At 40.8% G+C, this 21578-nt stretch overlaps 2 protein-coding genes across 2 annotated transcripts; both read right to left on the reverse strand.

Annotated features, from left to right (window-relative positions):
• Positions 1–2795: 2795 nt before the first annotated feature.
• cipcb (CLOCK-interacting pacemaker b) lies at positions 2796–7013 on the reverse strand. Its single transcript, XM_085372406.1, is given in 4 exon segments — positions 2796–4391; positions 4393–5222; positions 6447–6619; positions 6719–7013. Coding segments are annotated over 4 exon segments (1161 nt in total). The 5' UTR covers positions 6828–7013; the 3' UTR covers positions 2796–4342.
• Positions 7014–13740: 6727 nt separating this feature from the next.
• LOC146616870 (vascular endothelial growth factor A-A-like) lies at positions 13741–19813 on the reverse strand. Its single transcript, XM_085371908.1, has 7 exons — positions 19754–19813; positions 17594–17621; positions 17306–17502; positions 16445–16512; positions 16294–16339; positions 16145–16214; positions 13741–13779 (listed from the first exon to the last, which is right to left on the reverse strand). The coding sequence occupies exons 1-6, from the start codon at positions 19811–19813 to the stop codon at positions 16191–16193; spliced, it is 423 nt and encodes a 140-aa protein (XP_085228034.1). The 3' UTR covers positions 13741–13779; positions 16145–16190.
• Between the last annotated feature and the right edge of the window lie 1765 nt (positions 19814–21578).

Consider the following 21578-nt stretch of genomic DNA (forward strand, 5'->3'; position numbering starts at 1 on the left):
GAAAAAAAGAAAGAAACCACAGCAGCTTCTTTGGAAAGACATTTATTACACAAACAATGAGTCTCTAACTTAAAATGTACAAAAAAAGAGCCCTAAAGCATGTAACATCAAACCTTTTCAGTCTTAGTTTATAAGATCTTTGAATGATATAGCTGAAGTGTTTTATAACAAGTTACTTATAACAAGTCTCATGTCCTCAGAGGTTTTAAGACGTAAAACTCAAAAATTTCCCACTTTGGAAAGTATCATGAGGACTTCAACAACTTCCTCTATTTACATTTTATAAAGGAAAAAAAAAGACAGCGAGCTAGGCACATTACATTCAGTCTGCATGATCCTAAAAATATATATTTGAGCTGATATTTAAATATATTTTTGTCCATCGTTGTTGCTGGTGTACTACTGAAACTGAAACCAGCATCTTTAAAGTGACAAGGCAGACTGAAATGCACTGAGGAACCAAAGCTGCCAGTACTCAACTCAAAATCCAGTGTTACCAAACTGTACTGCTCTACAAGCTGACCGTTTAACAAAGAAAAAAAACTGCAGTCACACAACATGATCAGGAACACAGCATGTGGCATACACACTAGTATCATCAGAAACATAAATAGTCCATTACATAAGCACATCTGCACAAAAAGGAACTTCATCCACACAAAGAAACCTGGACAGCGACATGATAATGGCAACGATTACGCACGAGCAGGTAGCAACAAGTACATGTAAAGAAAGCACAGAGCGTTTTTGTGCTATTTTCAGTCGAAAGTTCAGTGACCTTTTCATACGTGATTTATTCCACTGGCAGTGAACCAGCCTCAAAACAGCTAGAACTTCAGAAGAAGGCCGTCCCGACATTTTTAAGATTTTTTTCTTTCTTGTTTTTGAACTGTGCAGTGAACCGTTAAGAAAACAAAATTTATCCTAGAATCATTTACAGCCGAGGACAAATCGGTCAAGAGTGTTTTAAACAATTTCATAAACTCGGGTAAAAGTGCGAGGTGGAAACCTGGTCCAAGGAAAAATAAAGGGAATTCTGCAAAGACAGCACCTGAAAGTACAGAAGAAAGTGAGACAGTTGTAAAATGATAGTATTTGCTGTTGGCTGAGGGGAGTTAAAAAAACAAAGAGCAAAATCGTAGCGGCCATCCTGCTGCTCGAGTATCTCAATAAGGCTTTCACCAAGAACATAGGGTAGACAAATTACTCATCTAGCATTACAAAGCCATATGAAAAGTTAGATATATAGGCTACGGCGTGGAAGAATTTAGTTTTCTTCCATTTATTAAAAAAATGAATTCATAACTGAATGGTGGGTCTGTTAACATCTACTGATTTTAGACCATATAATCCAGTCATCATATTTAGCTTGTTATTGTAGAAAAGTTTAGAATGTCACTGTGACACTGCCTCGACATCTCGTCTGTGGTTATTGCAGAAAGTCAGTGGAAACTTATATGAGCCAAATGCATCAAACAAGGCGACACATGGAGCTTATTTGAGATAAAGTGGGAGTAAATAACTGATTACAAGTCAGGAATTTCATTTAGAGCCAAAGCGACTTCGAAACAACTTATTCTCAATACAGCTGTCTCGAGTACAAAGGATCTGAAAGAGCAGACTCAAAGGTCAGGAAAATACTCCAAACTGTTGCATGCTGGACGATAAGGTCACAAACAATCGCAGAAGGATCAGAGGGAGTGGGGTGGGAAGCTGTGTTATGTATTACAAAGTCGACTTTTACAAATTGTTTTACAAGGCCATGAGCTGAAGAGTTTCAAAACTCATCTGAACTTTGTTGCAGATTATATGGAAAATATGATTTCTGAGGGTCAAGCAGTCATTTATCCAGCCACAATAACCACAGCACTCTCAGTAGGAGAGACGCTAAGCCACTAAATCCTTCCAAGATTGTTGATGCAGATGCATCTGTATCTGTGTTGCTGACAGTGAAATTGGTGCACTGCAGTAAGAAAGTGGGTGGAGTAAGTTGGATGACCTCAAAGTCTTGAGTGCAACCTAAAAGGCTGGATGTCAGATAGCGCAACCTCCCTAAACACATTATAAATTTGGTTTGGGAGTAGCTTAAGAAGGAAGCAAATCAAAGAATTTACTGTGTTCACTTTAGAAACTTGTAATCTGCAGCTGGCACTTCCCCCAGAGTCAAAATATTTGCGATGTTGAGAGTTGAGGACAGAAGTGTTTACATGTTTGCCTACTGATAAAACACAAGATGTAGGCTGAGAGCACTCCAAATAAGCAAATACATGACAAATGCGCAACAATACAGACGTCATGTTTTTTTGTTTTGCAGAGTACCAACAATTCATTCAAGAAAGAAACCAAGCCTCTGAGTTTTTGTTTGTGTGACAGACACCTCCACGTTTTATGGTAACATTTTAAATAAACCGTATTCATGCTTAGATGGCAAGTTTAAACAGAAGGTATATAAAAGTATCCCTCTGCACTAAGAGACCATTTTAAGTCAACGTAAGCACTGTAGGAACAGAACCGTCACATCAAATATTACACAATCACATGCACAATGTACAAAAACACTTAACACTGCAGAAACTATCAGTAATAGAAAAGATGAAAATGTTATTTATTGTTATACTACATAAGTCATATGTATAGATTAGTAGTGTGCTTATGTGTTGTAATACACTTCATGTAAAAAACAAAACAAAACAAAAAAAGCTACAGTACCATAGCTGCCATTAATTTCTGTCCAGAAATTGCTTCAGAGCTACTTTTACATTTCTTAGTGCAAATGCAAAGTTATCTGACATACACTGGGTTTGGATTTTAAGGCCATGATTACAAAAGAGAAACTTAAACTTAACTGTACATTAAAAATATCTGGATTTTGAAAGGCCATTTATGCACAACGACTGGTCTTCATCAAGAGTTCTAAAAGATGGGGTTTTTATTAGTGGACTAAAAAAAAATTACAATAAAAAGTTGGAAAAAAGTAGCTCTATAAACACATGTAAACATACAGGAAAAACTCTGCTCTTGAAGGCAGTCAATATTGAAATATTAATATTACGGCCATGTGTTGTTTACACTCAAACAGGCCTTAACTACAAGTGGAAAAAGCCAAAAACAAAAACATTTACAAAGGGATGTCAGGGAAGCATTTAAATGGCCATGAAGACAGTTCACACAGGAACATCTGCCATCAACATGATGGGAAAGACAAAGTTTAACTGTCAACTGGCCACACCATAACTTTCAACTCACATTTTCCAAATTGAGCTTCAACAAAAGACACTGTGTAGGCACATGTAAGTCTGACTACGCTGACAGGCGAAGAAGCCCTGAACACATTCAGTGTGACACAAGAAACCGTCAGAGTTTTTGTTGCAACTGTAACTGCTGCATGAACTCAATTGGACTTGAATTTCACTGTCAACTTCGTGTCTGTCAAGCAACGCAAAAGACAACTACCATGAATGATGCAAGTAATTTTTGCAACAAGACATATGATCAGACTGATTTATACATAGATTCTCTTTTCAAACACCTTCTCATGTTGTATCCAGATTTAAATGACCAGTGTCAGGATTTAAATTAAGCTTTGTTGTACTACAACTACACTGAGAGAAGAAATTCTTAGAGCTTCTGAGTTTTGATTGCTAAAATTGTCACCAGCACGGACACAGCTTCAGTGGAAGAGATCTAGTCCGGCTCAGTGAGGAAGAACATTGAGCTGCGTCTGCCTTATTTGGTCCCCAACACAACAAGCCAATAGTAGTCCAGCAGTCAGCACTTGAAGTATGTGGCTGTCCAAAGCTGTCATTTTTGCAGCGTGTCCTTCGCAGACAGGCTGTTGACCCATACATTGCGTTTTTCACCTTTTTTTTTAAAGATTTCTAAAAAAAAAAACCCAGAAACTACAGGCTGACAGCAAAGTGTACAATGTCCACCGAAAAATTTATAAGGGTGTTTTTGTATTTTCAATTTATAATCTTAGCACACCGACTGCTTCTTTCAATAAATATTTCCCCTCATACAGGTGCACAACACATGTGCACGTTGGTGGCCAGCTGGCCGCCTCCTATAATGTTACAATGAGTGCGACTCTTAAATGAGAGACAATAAAAAGTCAACACCAACTTTTTTTTTTAGGTTAGCTTGGTGTGTCAGGGCCCTAAGGCAGCCGGCAGCCTAAATGTAGGCCACAGCATGCTGCCTATCTGAGAGTCCGGGGGGTGGGTGTGTATTGTGGGGCACGCATTACTTTCGGTCCATCTGTCTCTGTATTCAACCAACCACCAATCCTTGTCTTCCTTCCCATCTCAAGTCTATAGGATTACTATGAAGGCCTAGTTCAGGTCTAATCTGCTTTTAAACTGGACTGAACAGATCGCTCTTTCTCATTCTCTGTCTTCTTCCAAAAGAGTGGCCTGCAGTTTAACACAGATGCTGGTGTCTCCGCTCCGCAGAGCCTGAAGAAAGAGGTCTGTTTGTTTTTTCAGCCGGTCTATGTCGTTCTGCGTGCGCTGGTTCTGCTTGAGGAGCTCCTTGGTACGGAGTGTGATGTCTAGCAGGCCAGAGTTGCTCAGGATGTTGTAAGTGTTGCAGAAGCGCTTCCTTCTTGTGTCAGCATCACCGTCACTGTCGTTACCTTCACTCAGTGAGACGACCGCTGGGGAAACAGGGAGTGTAAAGTTTTTGGATCCAGTAGCATGACTGAAAGACAGCAAAGTCGTACAGTCTGCCTGGCTGACAGCCGATGAAGGCCTCTCCCTCACAGGAGTGGTGTTGGTTTCTCCTGTTAAGAGACATGATCTGCTCTGGAGCAAAGGAGACATTGTGGTGGGGGTTGCAGGAAGACCAGGAGTGGTTGGGCCAGAGTTACCAGCACTATTACATAAACTTCTCTGTGGCTTCTCTCGCTGACAGTGTTCCCGAGTGATGGAGGTCAAAGTACTACATTTCTCTGACCCTGAAGAAGAAGAGGAGGAGTAAGTTGAGGGGGCAGTTCCTCTTCCTGAGGAGCTAGAGCTGTCCCCGGGATGTGGGGCAATCTTTGGGTAGGATTTTAGGATTGGAAAATACTTCTTAGGGCGTCTGTGTTTAGAGTTGGCCTCTTTGGTGCCTGAGGAAGCTTGACGAGAAACCACAGGCTGGATAAAGACCACCTGAGGCTGCTGAACCACCTCCACAGTTGGACTAAACCCCCAGGGCTTCAGAGCAGGAGGATTCTCTCCAGGCTGCAAACAACAAGAGGGATATTGAAAGCTCTGAAAATCAGGTCAGCATCACAGCTCATACAGTTCCTTAAGGAGCTCCTGGGTGCTCACATAGCAACCAGTTGTTGTGTGATCATCTCATTTCTTTCTGAAGAGTACCCACACAGTACAAGTCTACATACCACACTTTAACCCAAAAAGGACATATTTATGAGACAGCTGTCATTCTCCACTTGCCATCACTAGCAGAATCTCCAGTCTTCAGTGGGTTTAAGCAGTTTTCACACACAACCTTGGGACAATGTTGGAAGAATCAGGTCAAAACATCATCCTAAGTTACCCTTTCTCATACAACACATACAGACCCAAGTCCATTTCAGATGTGCTCTCATTACAGGAAATACAATGATACAGTGTTATAGGTGTAGGCGCCGGAGCTAATACACATGACACCCACTCGCTGAGGTTACACCATGCAAATACCTGTGCACAATCAAGCATCACACAGTGCTCTACTAGGTTACCAATCATTTAATGTTTGACCTGACCACTTCTGACTTTGTGTTCTCACATGTGTCCCCGTCTGCTAATGTCTAGAAAAGCTCAAAGCTACAGAACATGTGTGAAAATGGTTTTAGAAACCACAGAATTACAGTTAGCAAATAAGGTTTTCGTTTCGCTTTTCTCAGTAGCTCCCCCATATTCTCTGTCACACATTTTCACACATCCAGTTACTTGCCATCTCTGGGGGCACTGAAATAAATCTTTTGCACACAAATATCGCTAAATCAACTTCCTTGTCAATATAGATGGCCTGGCCCACCAATTTCTGACTTTAATGTCAGGCCCTGACATGTGGCTCATTCCTTAGGAGAAAAACAAGTGTGACCCAATCAGTGCACCCGAATTTATTATTTCTGCTAAAATAAACTGGAAAAACAAGGCAAAAAAAATAAGCTTGAGATGCACACAGTTACATTTTATGAAGACAAATCCTTGAAAGCTGTACTTTATCAAAACACCATGTTGGTATCACCGAAACACAATTAAGAGCAACACCACTATTCCTAATGAAATTCTTCAGATGCCATAAGAAAAAAAAGGCATAATTAAGACAACGTAGTTCTTGGTTTGATACTGTGAATGGAATTCAAGAGATTATTTATTTTGGGGGTTTTTTGTTTGGGTTTTTTTTTTTCTCGTTGGAATATTGTGGTTTTATAATGAAGTCTTTCCCCAAATTACCTGCTTGAGCAGGACATTGTTCATGATGATCATGGGAGAGAGCCCACCCACCACTGCAAGTCCAGAAGGGTGGGTCCCTGAGCCAGTGGTCCGTGGTCCCTGCTGTACAACAGGGTGTGGTGAATCCTCAGAATCTGTGGTGTCCATCGTGCTCATGTGCTCTGAGCTCGCATCTATAGATCAGATGAAAGGGGTTAATTGGGGTTCAATTCAAATTAAATGTCATCTTCAGAAACACTTCAATATTTTGATATGAAGGAGTGTAACTAAACCTGAAAAGCCAGAGTCTCTCTCTGAATCAGCTTGGGAGCGTCCAGGCTTCATGATGACAGGAAGGTTTCCTGCCCTGGTGTGATTCTCTGCCTTCCTCTTTGTGGTCATCGCTCTTCCCGCAGCACTGACAAGGTCCAGCTCTCCGGAAGCTTTCACAAAACTACATCAGCACATCAAAGGCGAAAGCTGAGACAACACTAAGTAGGCCCTCTTTACATAGCAATGGCAGGACATAAAGTTGTAAAGTCAGAAATAGACACTGTTGGTCATCTTTTTAGCTGACGCGACCAGTTACATAGACATAAAGTTTTTTAAGACTGTAATAAACAACTCCCTCTTCTTGGTGTGGGTGCTTTAGATTCATTTGACCTCATTAAACAATTCCAGCTGAATTTATAAGAACACAAACCCACAATATTAGCCATTGGGTCATCTTTTATTTATATTTCACCCAAAACGTGTGTGATTAACGTAACTAAATGGAAATACAAGAAAACTTCGCCTGCATAAAATATAAATGTCAAATTATTCAGCTGTACCCAATCTACATAGATAAATACAGTCACTAAATAAAGCTATTACAGTGCATGCGATGAAGGGTAGTTCTTTGGGATAAATAACTACCGTTTAAAGTAACTTACAATAAGACAAAGAACACTTGTGAAACGCAAAATAGACGACCTCATTATTACAGTCAGGATTAGCTACGTTAAGCTAATCAACTAGCTAACCATTGTTTACGCTAACCAAAGGTTGATAGCCAAGCTAACGTCAGAGCGTCAACTCGTACTAGTACTATACTGTCACTATTAGTAGTGACAGTATACACACACAAAAAACCGCAAAACGTTTAAAACTTCGAATACACCTACTTCGTCCTTGGTGCTGCTTAAACGTCGTAGTCCTTAAAGCCGACGTATACGACCGTATATCCGGGTAGAGGCTATAGCTGCAACTCAACAACTTCTCTTCGGTGGGGTCGCTGGTGCTGCTGCCCAGATACGTTGACTAGAACTCGCTGGTCCACGGTACCGTACACGAGACAGACCGCCCCTCCCTGCCCTGTCTGCTCGGTCACATGTGGAGCACGGTGGCAGCCGCCTATAGCAGATAGGTTTAATTATCCCCTTTGAGGTTCAAAGTCAAAAGCTGGTAACCGATGGTGGATGAGTTTCTGGTCACCTCATATAGCAGCCATTGTTCAAATACGTCGAAATGCAAAGGACGGTATATTCGTTAGAGCCACTGTGCCATATTTGGTAGTTAAAGGCGTGCCCTTGTCTGGAGTGTCAGCCACGTCACGTTCTCTTAGCTACAGTGCCCGCCCACCTAGACTTCTCCTGCCTCTGATTGGACAGTGGCGCCAGCAGCTGAAAAACGTGACCGCTGCCAAATGTGTGGCAAGTTAAAGGACATTGTGTTCGCTGTGCAGTTAGAGGTGTACTGTACAGCGTACGTAGGCATCTCAAATGCACCGTTGGGGAATCCAGTGACGTGAGAGTGATCTGTTAGGCTATATTACATAATATCGTGGCTGGCCTGCAGCTAACCCAGGAGCTCAAGTCTCCTCTGCAGCATGTCTGAAGAAATAAACAAAAGACGAGAACCTCGGAACGAACTAGAGGCCTCAAGTGTGCCGTATATGAGTAGACAAAGCCACACAATCTCATAAGAGAAGGAAAATGCTCATGTGTAAACATTTAAAATAATCAGTACCTATTTCGTTTAAAATAATTTAATAGAAAAACATGTAAAACAACAGCCAAAAACAAAACGTGGTTTATTCTTGCGTACAATTGTGACCAAAAGGATAACATGAAAAGTTAAAACTACTTTTATAATCTTAATTTGAATACAATTTGTGCAGAGTAATGGCTATAAGGTGCTTGTTTGCATTGCACGTGACCCCAGAAAGAAAAGGGGGCAGTCAAGCTGAAGAATGAATCCTATGAAACTTGGTATAGCTTAGGAGGCAGCGGAGACTTGGGAGGGAGCTGACAAGTACCAGCAAGCCAAGCAGAGTACATTCATGGGAGTGGCTGAAGAAAAACCCGGGTGTGGAAGGAGTTCAGTGAGACCATGGAGCTGGACTTTCATTCAGAGGACAAAGAGGCTTCCCGTGTACATTGTATACTGTGCTGCTGACTACACATGACATCATCCAGACATTGCTCAAGTGTTGTCCATCATATTTGACAACCACCAGTCTTTAGGCCTGTGTAGCTGGGGACTTATTCACTTGGTCCCATATCGTCACCATGGTTGTCACAAAGTGGCGGATAAGATATTGCCACGGTCACATGTCTTCAATACCTCAATAGCCAGGTCGTGGAGTACTTCGAAGATCTCCTCAATTCAACTGACACACCTGCAGTGGAAGCTGAGACTGAGGACAAAGAGGACAACTTCCCACGTCCCTGTGGCTGAGGTCACTGACATAGTTAAACAACTCCTTAATGGCAGGGTTTACAGGGTGGATGAGATTCACCCTGAGTTTCTCAAGGCTGTAAATATTGTGGAGTTGTTGACATTAGGTGGACGTCAGGAGCCGTCACACTGAACTAGCAGATTGGGGTGGTGGTTCTTGCAGACGTTCTTCTCATTACGAAAGGGGGCTGGTACATGTGTTCCAACCTTTGGGGATCACCCTTCTTAGCTTTGCTTGGAAGGAGGAAGGAGGAAAGATGTGGTTTTTGTTCTTGTCGTGGAATACTGGACCAGCTCTTTGTCCTCTGAAGGATATTCAAAGGTGCGTGGGAGTTTGCTCAGTCTACATGTGGTAGACTTGGGGAAGGGATTCAGCTGCATCCCCCTGCATGTTCTGTAAAGAGTATGGGGTACCAGGAATGATTTTATATATTCTGGTTATCTGTTCCATGTATAACTCTGGTGAGAGCTTGGGTCACATTACCAGTCATGAGTCAGAGTTTTTCTCTGTGGATGTGGGACTGCACAACACTGGTTGCCATTTGACACCATTTCTGTTTATGGACAGAATTTCAATGTACGGCCAAGGCATGGAAGGTGTTGTCAGAATGTCATATCTGCTTTTTGCAGATGATGTGATTCTGTTGGCTTAAATGTGCAGAAACCTTCAGCTCACACGGAGGCAGGTTGCAGCCAAATGTGAAGCAGCTGGGAGGAGAATTAGATCCAGAAAAGGGTTGAGTGCTCACTCCAGGTGACGTCCTTTCCTATGTTAACATGTTTTAATAACTTTTCGTTTGGGGACTTGTGACACTGAATGTGACACTACACATTCTGTTTCAATATTTGCTTAAAATGCATTTAAACATAATTCAGAAACATTTTTGAAACTTCTAACTACTCAATTTTTGTTTGTTTTTTTGTTTTTGTTTTTATTGTTGTTGTTGTTTGTTTTTTTGGGGGGGGCATAAAGAGAGTAATACATGGTACTTATTTCTCATCTATGAATTCAGAATTCAGTGATGACTGATTTAATTCATTAAATGCTTGCTCCTTGTCTAGTGAGCTTGATAATCCACATTTGTGAAATACTATATAAGGAAGCGTTGCTTTCAACCACACTCTTATCTCACATGAACCTGAAAGGCCCTGTATGCAATACAAATAAGTGAATAACAGTACGGTGGCATGGTGGTTAGCACTGTTGCCGCACAGCAAGGAGGTCCTAAGTTCAATTCCACCATCAGGCCGGGGTCTTTCTGTGTGGAGTTTGCATGTTCTCCCCGTGTTTGCGTGGGTTCCCTCTGGGTACTCTAGCTTCCTCCCACCGTCCAAAGACATGCACTTAGTAGGGATAGGTTAATTGATTAATGCAAATTGCCCATAGGTGTGAATGGTTGTCTTTCTGTGTGTGTTAGCTCTGCGACAGACTGGCAACCTGTGCAGGGTGTACCCTGCCTCTTGCCCTAGGACAGCTGGGATAGGCTCCAGTGCCCCCCGCGACCCTGAGAAGGATAAGCGAATGGATGGACAGTACTCGCCTGTTCTTTGCACACTGTTTTCTGCAGATAAAGGTCTTATAGTGTCCTCACATTACAGACCCTAATCGTCTGCAAATCTAGATAACAGAGAGGGGGTTTAGGTTTTTTTTTTAAGAATTGGAGTGGGTTTTATTTCATGACCTTACTATGTTTCACAGTAAACCACCATTCGTGTATTCGGTGTTCATGACAAAAAAACAAAAATACTGCATGTAAAGAATTATCCTAAGTTTGCTGACTCTTTGTTAAATTATGCAATAGTTTTCTTGTGATTCTTAGCCATTTTGTGCATTTTCTGTCCCTGCATGGTTGATTTTGGTCAGAGAATAACTAGAAAATCAGTACTTTAAAAAAATGACTACGTGCTAATGTACTAATACATTCTACACTAACCGGAAACAACATTAAAACCACCAGGTGAAGAAGACATGAAAAGTAGCTAATACTGATTGTCTTATTTTAGTGGAAACTTTGAGTATTGGACTTTTCCAGGAACCACTTAGGTACATGGCAATCACATGCCTCGCAGTTTCACTCCAAAAACATAATTTTCATGGGATTGGTTCAAGAAATGCACACAAAAAATATTATAAAAGATACGAAGAATTTCCCCCATGTTTAAACTCTTTAGATCCAATCTTGTGGAATACCTACCAGATGGACTGATCAAGCCTGTGTCACTGAAGTCCCACCGTGCAACCCAGAGATTCGTGGATCCCTGGGAAGCATCAGTCGGACCTACACATTACAATTTCGTGCCTGAAAACTGGGGACCGGAAAAGACTTCTATCCTATTCTTTAAGTGATGAAACTCACCGGCATGTTGCAGTGAGCATTTACCAGTCAGTCAGGCACAGCAGTAATTTCGTCTTTGACAGCCTAATACAACTTCCTAAATTGCCTAGAGGTGCAGCATGCACACACAGACGTGTGCAATATTTCTTTTTTAAACATGCAATACACTATACGAAAAGAAAACAAGCATCATTTTTGATTTTTTGGTTTGCCTAGCTTCTCCAACACATGAATTATGTCTTTTTCATCCCAGCAAATATGTTTTATTTTATATTCCCTGAAATCTTAGCCTGATGATGTTACTGTCAGTTATTGTTAAATTTACAAAACAATTCACGATACAGAATGGTTTTTAAACAAGCGATTTATTCAATTTTTTATTCTGAGCAAACAACAAGTTAATTTTCATACAAACACTTCATCCAACAGCCAAACTGTGTGTGTGTTTGTGTGCGTTCATTCAGCATGGGTTAGTCTGTTGGCCAGTGTGTTTGTTTGTGTCTGACATTATATATACTATGTGGAACTTTCTGAATCTGTTCCTCAAAACTGTTCCTAAAACCTGATGCTGGGGACTTTTACTCGCTCTCACTCTGGGTAAGTTCACTGTCCTCACTGAGAGAATAACCCTAACTGTCCAATCACAGTTCTTGTGCCCAGTGACAGCACTGACAGGAACTCCCCTCTTTTCACTCTCTGTGCAGAGCAGTTTATACACCACTCTGCATTTAATCCTTATTTATTCAAATCTGTCTGTCTTCCAGAATGTGTCTTTCGTCCCCTCCCCTCCCCTCCAGCAGGTCACCCCTACCTGAGTCTGGTTCTCCTTTTAAAATGGAGTTTTTCCTTCCCACTGTCTCCAAGCGCTTGCTCATAAAGATTCGTCTGATGTTTGGGATTTTCTCTATTTTTTGTAGGGTCTTTACCTCACAATATAAAGCATGTTGAAGTGGCTGCTGTTGTGATTTGGTGTTATATAAGTAAAACTGAATTGATCCGAAGTTAGTATAAGTTCATATTAGTGGTTGGTTTGACTATGTATACACACCACCACCCAGTGCTCTCGAAACATTAACACAGAGGTTCTCATGAGGACTCCAGTTCCTGTTCCAACACGCCTGATTCAAAAGATCACCTGGGTATTATATGCTGTAACAGCTTGTTAGCAAGACAATCATCGGATCAATGGTAGCAGGGTGGCGCCTAAAGCAATCAGTTTCCATAACAACAGAACCTCTGCTTTAGTTTTTGCCCCAAGAAAAGTGATCTAACTGCATAATGTTTCCCTGAGGTAAGAAACCCCTAAAAAAATGCTGTTTTAGGAAACTAATTATATCAAAATCTATTTACAAACAACCAAATATACTTCTTTATATATTTGTGTACATGCTCATAGGTTTTAATTTAAACTTGTAAAAATAATATTAGTCTTGGCAGTAGCTGGCACCACATCCAATGTGGATTTTGTTCCTGACAAGAGTGCTTCGCCACCAGGTCAAAGGTCAGTCCCTCATCTCCTCCTCATTTTACTGAACAATAGGTTGCCTTCAGTCATTAAATTAAATGGACACTGCAATAACCCAAAAAATTCTGGTTTGTTGTTTGAGGTTAACACCACGCCACAGAGGGATAAACATGCGACCTATCCAGAGTGTTCCCCACCTTTCCTCCTATCACCGCTGGGATAGACTCCGATCAGAAAAAGATCATTTTCCATGATAAAAACATGATATAGGATTAAAATAATAATAATAATAATGACTTGGCTGGGGGGGGGGGTTCTCACTTTTTATATATTTATTTTTATTTTTAGTCATTGTGAACAAAATAGATACATATATAAATATTCTTTTATATACAAATGGCACAAAAATGCAGACAGCAGAATAAAAATCACAAAGACACCACATGCCATTAATCTGACAAGTTAATAAACACTTAAGGGATGGATTTAGGCTTTAAACCTGGTTGAAAAGCTCAAAGCATTCCAGCCATTATCTCTGATCCTATTCTGTATGTGTTCTGTATACTGTGTCTGTTTTGAAAACGTAACACAGCAGCAAGCTTAAAGTGAAAAGATAAATAGATGAAAACGGAAAAATGGAGGCCATGGCCAAAGGAACTGTACACATCCAGGGTTAGGGTTGCTTTGGTGATTACTCAGCAAAAAACCCCAAAACAAAACAGTATATAAGTTATAAAATATATGGGAATGGATGGAGATATGTGATGTTCACCACTCCATATTCACCAGGTGCAAATCAGCGAAGAGTGATCTTCTTGTCTGGAACTGGCACCTAAAAAGACAGAAACATACGAATGAAGGGGTTAAATTATTATTTTAAATAAAGATGTTCCGAATTGCTTGTGTCCAATCCCGCTCTATCTATAAAACTCTGGACGTTAAAGTCAATATGAGACTGGAGAGTATAAAAAGCTTCCTCAGATGACAAAATGGAAGGTTTTCACCTTGTTTTGTGTCCACTTGTGAAGAAAAATAGTCCTGAAGTTTTACAGGTGTTTAGTTAACATTAAAAAGCAGAAACCACCCAAACACTGCATCCAATGCTTGCCCCTTTCAAGATAACTTGAGCATATGTAGAGCCATTCCCTCCTATATAGTTAGATGTCTATGAGGTTGAGTGTTTTTTTTAATGTCACATCCCAAACTAATCCTCAAATTTCAAATGGGATTTGAATGCTATGATACCCACTGATGTGCTAAATTCAATCTCAGCCCTGCACATCACCACTAAGTTGGCAGTTCTGATATTTTACGATTGATTACAAAACAAGCCGACAGCGCCTGCGAGGTCAGACAGCGCCACGGTCTAAAGTGAAGTTTCCTAGAAATTAAAGGTAAATCATCCTCCTGGACAAACAAAGTCAACACTCAAACGTTCGCTAAACGTTCACATGACGACATCAAAGAGAATATTTATGTCCCTCAAGTTGCAAATATAGTTCAGCCTTCTGAATCTGATGGAAAAAATTAAAGCTGTGCTGCAACTGTGTGGTCCCCGGACCACTAAACAGTGGGTTGCGAGACAGCAGCTCTCCAGGCCTGAGTTACGGCGTACAAATCATGACCAGAACAGGCAGAACACCGAGACCACACGTGTTCCTCGGCTGCTTTTGTTTGAAAAACCTGCAGACCACCACCAAGCAGACAAACTGAAGTCCAAAGGGTGGTTTAGTAGGGGAATTTTGGTAATGGTAAGACCAGGAAACCACAACTTCAAACTTAAAAAACCCCGAAACAACCTAAGTTATTTTCAAGCCAGTACTTAAAAGACCCAACTCAGTCACTGCAGATCCTACTGGCTCTGATGATATGATCACCGTGCTCAGCTGAAGCTAGTATCAAGTTTAAAAACTCATATCCTCTTGAGGCTTCTAAATTGAAATTCCCTTCTTGTGTTACCACAGTTCAGACAGTGACAAAATGAATTTCTCCTTTACTAAGGAGGCTGTGACTTTGGAAGACATCCAAGTGATTCACCCAGCGGAGACTGCTCAGACTACATTTGCACACCTCACCTCTTATGTTAGTTTCACCCAATGCAATTTTGCCCTAAAAAGAAAAAAAAAAGACTGTGGATTTCATCTTTCACTGCATGAATTTATTTGATAATAAGAGTTCCTTTCAGGAGGTGATGAAAAGACGAGCCTATTATGGGAGCGATTTCTGCGTGCAACAGTTGCAGAGAGCTACTTAGTGGCATCGTTTCTTTTGTTTACCTGCAGTACAGACACAGACTTCTTTCCAAATCTCACACCGGCCATTAGCAACCAAGGTTTTCTGTTATAAATTTGAAGCATCAAGCTCATGTTCGGAGGCACATTTTTGAAAAATCTGAATGTATGAGGAGGCCATTATGCAGAGCAACTTCATAAGGTGCCACCTGATGCTGTTGGTTACAATGTACCCATTTCACTCTTTGAGGCAAAGTTGTAATTGTGCATTAATTTACTGCTCATTACATAATAATTCCCCTTGTAAAAAAAATCAATAATAAAAGAAAAAAAGCACATTAGAGAGAGAGAGAGCTGGTAGTGTCTCTGATCTGTCTGTAAAATGATGGCTCTGCTGTTGCTCTGGGACTGAACTGCTTGGATTTATTGAAATCCTGATAAATAAAATGTATCTTCCCCTGCGTAGAGGTTAGATTTGAACATGTTGTCAGATGCGATTTCAAAGTCAGAGTGGAACCGTTATCCCCAAATGCCAGAAAAAAAAATAAACCTATGAGTTAGTGCAAACATAGTGAAGAGTTGTGCGCTCAGAGGCTCGGCTGCCTGCTGTAACTAAGAATGTAGATATAGAAGCCTCGGCGCTTCCTCATGCATGATATTTTTTTCTCTCCGATAAAAGATTTTTAAACTTAACCTTCAGACTATCAGTAACCCTGGACTATTGCAAATACTTCGCGACCTTACAGAAGCACAGACTCATCAGAAGTACTTGTTGAATTTATCCAGGGTCATCAAAGGGAAGAGCAACACAGCAGCACCCAGACTATTATGATATTGCTTAGCTTTGCTGCCCTTGGTGGTCTGGCAAAGGGGAGGAAACACTGATGAATGTAGCTGTAAATGCCCAAACATCATTTAAAAAGAAAAGTGTGTGTGAGTGCCACAGGGGAGCAATCAGTCTCTTACTTTCTACAGCCATTTCTTGGTATGTTTCCTCCTCCGAGGTCTGCTCTCAGTGGACTTGCTGCTGCTGCTGCTGCAGGAGAAAGACATCAGAAATATTGATGTTTTCAACTCTGATAGACAAAACACTCATTACTCACTGTGTTACTTACTGACTTAATTACTGATCTTTCATAGTACGGAAGATTCTCAGGGTCTCTAAGAGAAGAAACAAACCACAGACACATTTAGAAGTCAGCTGTGGCATAACTAATAATCTTGGATCTAGTGTTTAATAGAAAGATGAGGTTTTCAGTAAAGGACCTGCATTGACACTGCTGATGTTCTAGAAATGTGAGCTCCACGGGCTGTTCTTGGGAAGAAATCTTCAGCTGAGAAAATAAAAAAGAAGAAGCTGAAACTCTACATGAAGGTAAACACTGAATCTAAACAGAAAATATTTCTCCAATACTGGCTTCACTTCATTGGATTCCCATTAAATCTGGAATCAAATTTAAACTCTTTCTCAAGGTCTTGAATAATATCGCTATCATATCTTGAAGACCTCATCATACCATATCAACCCCAACAGAACACTTCACTCTCACACTGCTGGCTTACTTAAGGTTTCTAGGGTATTTAAAGTAGAATGGGACGCAGAGCCTTCAGCTTTCAGGCCACTCTGTAGAACCAGTTTGGAGGCAGGAGACAAACACCCTCTCTATTTTTAATATTAAGCTTAAAACTTTCCTTTTTGATAAACCTTATAGTTTGGGCTGGATCAGGTGATCCTTAACCCTCCCTTAGTTATGTTGCAATAGGTCTAATCAGCTGGGGCTTCCCATGATTCAGTTTTTCTTTGTCACTCACCTTTTTTGACTATTATACACTGCTCTGCATATCATCATTACTTGTTTTTAATCTCTGACTCTCTGCTACATGGTCACACAACCGATCACAGCAGATGGCTAACCCTCCCTGAGCCTGGTTTGGCAGAGGTTTCTTTCTGTTAAAAGGGATTTTTTCCCTCCCACTGTCACCAATTGTTTGCTCACAGGGGGTCGTCTGAATGTTGGGGTTTTCTTGCTAATATTGTCGGGTCTTTTTCTAACAATAAAGTGCTTTGAGGCGACTGTTGTTGTAGTGTTACATAAATACAATTGATGTGAACAGAACTTGATTCACCTGCAGAGTGGCGTTGCGTTCGAGGGTAGGAAGGCACTTGAATTCCTCACCCGAACAGTAACCAGAGCATCGGCGAACCACCACACAATGAGGTATGTAGTTGTTCTCCACCGACTGGGGGTACTCATCGTACACATACACCAGCTGGTCCATGACCTGACACGAGCACTTTGCCATCACCTCAGACAACTGAATTACTACATAAGAGGTTGGATCTTAATCTTTAAGTCATTTGCAGCAGGTAGGAGAGCCTTTTCAGTGGGCCATGATAAAGGGCATCACTCTTACCTGTATTGGGACCCCCTTCATCTGATATCTGCAAATAATAAAAATAATTCAATTTGTTTGTTTTGTTTTTTTGTTTTTTTAAAAAGAGCCAAACATTGTTGGAGATAATACAGGACCAGCAAATAGCCAGGAGCCTAGAAGTTGGTAGATCAATACAGACACTGATAACACCTATAATAATACCTATACCATCTATCTATCTATGAATGTCAGTATGTAGCCCACTGAATTGTGTTAAATTAAAAGATCTTGGGGGGGATGAAACGAATAGACATGAGACATGCACTTTGAAAAATGTTGTGTTGAATATCCCATCTGTTTGATTAATAGTCTATGGCAGATCATGTCAAGTTACAGTACAAAATGAAACGAGAAACCGTTCCTCCAAGACCATGGTGCTACATGTAAGATATAACAGACCATCAACACAGGACTACATAAAGCATGTTTGTATGAGATTTAAACTACATAATGTGACCTAAAGTCCTGGCCATGTATTTACTTGGTATCAGATCATTATCAATATTTGCAGCATTGCACAGCACTTGAGGAGACTTTCTCTAGTCAGAACCAGGCATGGTGGAAATGGTTTTCATTGCAGCTACGGAGCACCCTCTGGTGTAAAAATAAAACTAGTGCAGGCACATTGATGAGATAATAAAAAAGGATGACGCAATATGGTGTGAGGAGCGCACTGCTGTGCGGCTGAAAAGCGGCAGGGGAAAAAAAGCTGTAAAATGAGCCAGCAAACAACAGCAGTGCTTCTGATTTCTCAATTGGTTTATTATCACGCGGTCAAAAAGCCTTGAAAACATGCAAAGAATAACAGTGAAGAATAGCTGCTGAGAATAGCTGAGCATTCTCTCATGGGACTGTTACACACTAACCACAGCCAAAGTAAAAGCGATGCTGAAAAAGTGAAAAGTAAAATGTGACACAGCATGAATTTTCTGAAGTTCTCACAGCCCGGCCTGCAGACTCAGGACTGGCAAAGTTCCCGATTTTTTTGAACCACAAATTGGGGCGTGCACAGTTGATCTTGGCTCTCTTCTGCCTTTTGAATGTAAGAGATCTCTTTCTCTTTTTTAAAATTCTCTCTTGGCCTCATAACCCTGCGAACACGGATGGGAACGGAGGCTTCCTAATCTCACACACAGACACTGCTTCTATAGCCCAGGCAGTATAAAAGAGCATAATTTAACGAGTTGGCTTCTGCCAAGAGTTGTTAAATGTGCCGCAGCATCCACCAGTTGGACCAGCTGCATACAACAGCTGTATTCAGCCATGACGTGCTGTGAACAACACAGTGCATTGATTAGGTTTGTAATTTATGAGGAAAGGAAGGGGGGCAGATTCATAAATGGCCTCCGGTCAGACTAAATCTGTGACCCATAGTGGAAATTCATAATAATGGTACTAACCAGTGGTTCTGTCTCACGCAGTCTGCATAGCACAAAGGAGATCTTCGTTAGTCTAATGCAATATTTTTGAAGGTGACTCTAAAGTCTTCTTCAACTCACATATCCCAGAAGCTTTTGGGAATGGATACTAAAACTATTCTGCAGTGTGTTAAAAAAACCAACAAACCCTACACCTTATCACTGTAACCGATACTCGTTGTACGCTTAGCGCCCTGCTGGGTGATACTAAATGTGCCTGTGTGGCCTCGGGTATGAAGCTGCACACCAAGAAGAAGCGCCCAAGGGAAAATCACGCAGAAAATGTCACGATCTCCCTCATAACAGCCAGGAAACATGCAAATCGCATGCAAAATTACAGCTTGTGAGCGCGGTTTCAGCCACATTACAGCCTCTAGCTGAGCTCTGGGGCCCGTTAAATCTCTGTGTGCATGAGCAACACACATCTGACGCTATAGTTACGTCTACACAGATTATTGGTAACCCACTATGAATGCAGATAGCGCATTCACTGTGGGGGTACAGCTGTTTTATGCTGTCACGCGTGGAATCAAGTGAAAAGTCGGGGAAAAGGACAACGTTAATTCTCTTTAACTTCACTAAACTCCAGCCAGAGAGATTCAGTCTTAAGTTTAGCCCGCTTTAACTTTGATAAGTAATGCAGTGATGGGTCTTAAACCCTTACCTTAAAAGGAAAATGAAAAGAAAAAAAAAGAGAAAATCCAATTGGTGGTGGAGTTACCTGCGCAGGTACCCGCTGAAGGACCAGCAGAAGCAGCAGGATTCCGAGGAAAGTTTGCATGCTGCTGCTGCCGGGAATGAGTTCCTGCTATCCCCTAGTCGGCCAGAAAGAAATGAAAATGTTGAAGGGAGAGCGGAGAAGCGGCTGGAGCTTTTATAACGAGCACAGTCCCGCTGGGCGAGGAAGGCTGCGATGAAAAGCGCGCGCCAGCATGGCTGAATGTATACTATATACGCTTACCATTAACCGGTGACTGTTGCAGAAAAGAATTCAAGGGAAGTGGTGATGTAAAATCAGTCCGTCCTGTCGCTCACGTACACCAACACCAGTCCCTGGGGAAATGATCCTAATGAAGCCTCGTGACTGTCTAAACCTGAGCTTAACGTTTCAGAAGTCAGTCGAATACATTTATACAAGTTTCCAACCTTCTCTCATTTCTTTATATTTTGTTCCAAACTTTTTTCTCCATTCTGGCTGCTTTTTCACTCGTTTTCAGTCCAGTTCTTGCACCTGACCATTTTCAGTGGAAAGTTTTGGTTGTTTGTTAAACCACTTAACGCTGACCTGTGAATCATTAAACCATAAAAAATAAAAAAAACAACTTGATAAAGAACCAGCTTTAAATTGTATCCTTAGGCTCTTTCGTATTTATTGTATAAATATTTCTAGTTTCTTTTAGAAATCCATTAATTCTCTTTCGCTTATCCTTTGCTTTCATAATTAAATAAAATATGCTTGTGTATTTTGATGTAGGCTGTCGCAGGGCTAGAGGCGGGGTGCACCTAAATTGCATAAACTCCGTTTCTGTTTTATATTTTTCATTGTATGTTTGCACATGTTTTAATAAAATCACTGCATCCATTACCTTTTTGAGGAGCAACATCTAAACAAATGAGGGGTGACTCAACTTTTGCATAGTATTGTACATACAAAAATAATAATCATCTTATGCAATTTATCAGCCTACATCAGAACACACAAGCATATTTTATTTAATTATGAAAGCAAATAAAAGTCAGTGAAGTGTCATCTGTAAATTATGATAAATTCTTCAGATATCCCAAAGCTGTTTCAGCTGCTGACCACAACAAATATTGAAGTTAATCACCCAGAGTTCATAGCATCATATAAGCAGCGCTTTATATGCTGTGTTTAATAAAATAAAATAAAAATACATGTCAGAATCAGAAACTTTATTGTCATTGTCACGAGAACAACGAAATTAAGAATGGTCCCCGATCACAGCATGTGCTGTGTCAACAGATTTTTTTTATGTTACTAGGCAGCCATCAATAACAACAGAGGAATACACTCAGTCATGTCAGCGGTTCAATGAAATTTACAGATTTCAATGAAAATCTACAGAAGTTCAAACCTTGCTTCAGAATGAGGAAGGAAAGTGAATGAGTCAGTTGCTGATGCCAGACTGGTTCTGGTGAGTATTTGAAAAACTGATGATATTTTTTTGATTTTCCCACACAACCAAATCTAGGGTTTACAGAGAATGAGGCGAAAATAAAAAAAAATACAGCATTTGTTTTCTGAGTGAAAGGTCTTGTCGAGGTCTGAGGGGAATTAACAGTGTTTGAGCTGTTAGAAAGCTAACAGTAACTCAAATAACCACTTCTTGCCATCTGCATACAAGGAGAAGAGCATATCTGAATGCACAGCACGTTGAGCTTTGAAGCAGACGAGCTACAGCAGCAGAAGACCAATACAAGCTAAGAACAGGAAAGGCTCAACAAAATTAGGCCAAAAAAGCCTGGGCATTGATTGCGTGATCCGTTTCTGCTGCAACATTTTGATGGCAACAACCGAATAATGC

Source organism: Diplotaxodon limnothrissa, linkage group LG15, assembly GCF_057381915.1.
Source record: "Diplotaxodon limnothrissa isolate DT_005_m linkage group LG15, D_limnothrissa_male_GT1.1, whole genome shotgun sequence".
NCBI lineage: Eukaryota > Metazoa > Chordata > Actinopteri > Cichliformes > Cichlidae > Diplotaxodon > Diplotaxodon limnothrissa.

Excerpts from the sequence above, each read along its gene's own strand:
- LOC146616870 (XM_085371908.1), bottom strand. The coding sequence starts at position 19,813 with ATGCAAACTTTCCTCGGAATCCTGCTGCTTCTGCTGGTCCTTCAGCGG. Across the intron at positions 17,622-19,753 it reads TTCAGCGGGTACCTGCGCAG|ATATCAGATGAAGGGGGTCC; the intron begins GTAACTCCACCA and ends TATTATTTGCAG. Across the intron at positions 16,340-16,444 it reads CATCAGCAGTGTCAATGCAG|AGACCCTGAGAATCTTCCGT; the intron begins GTCCTTTACTGA and ends TTCTTCTCTTAG.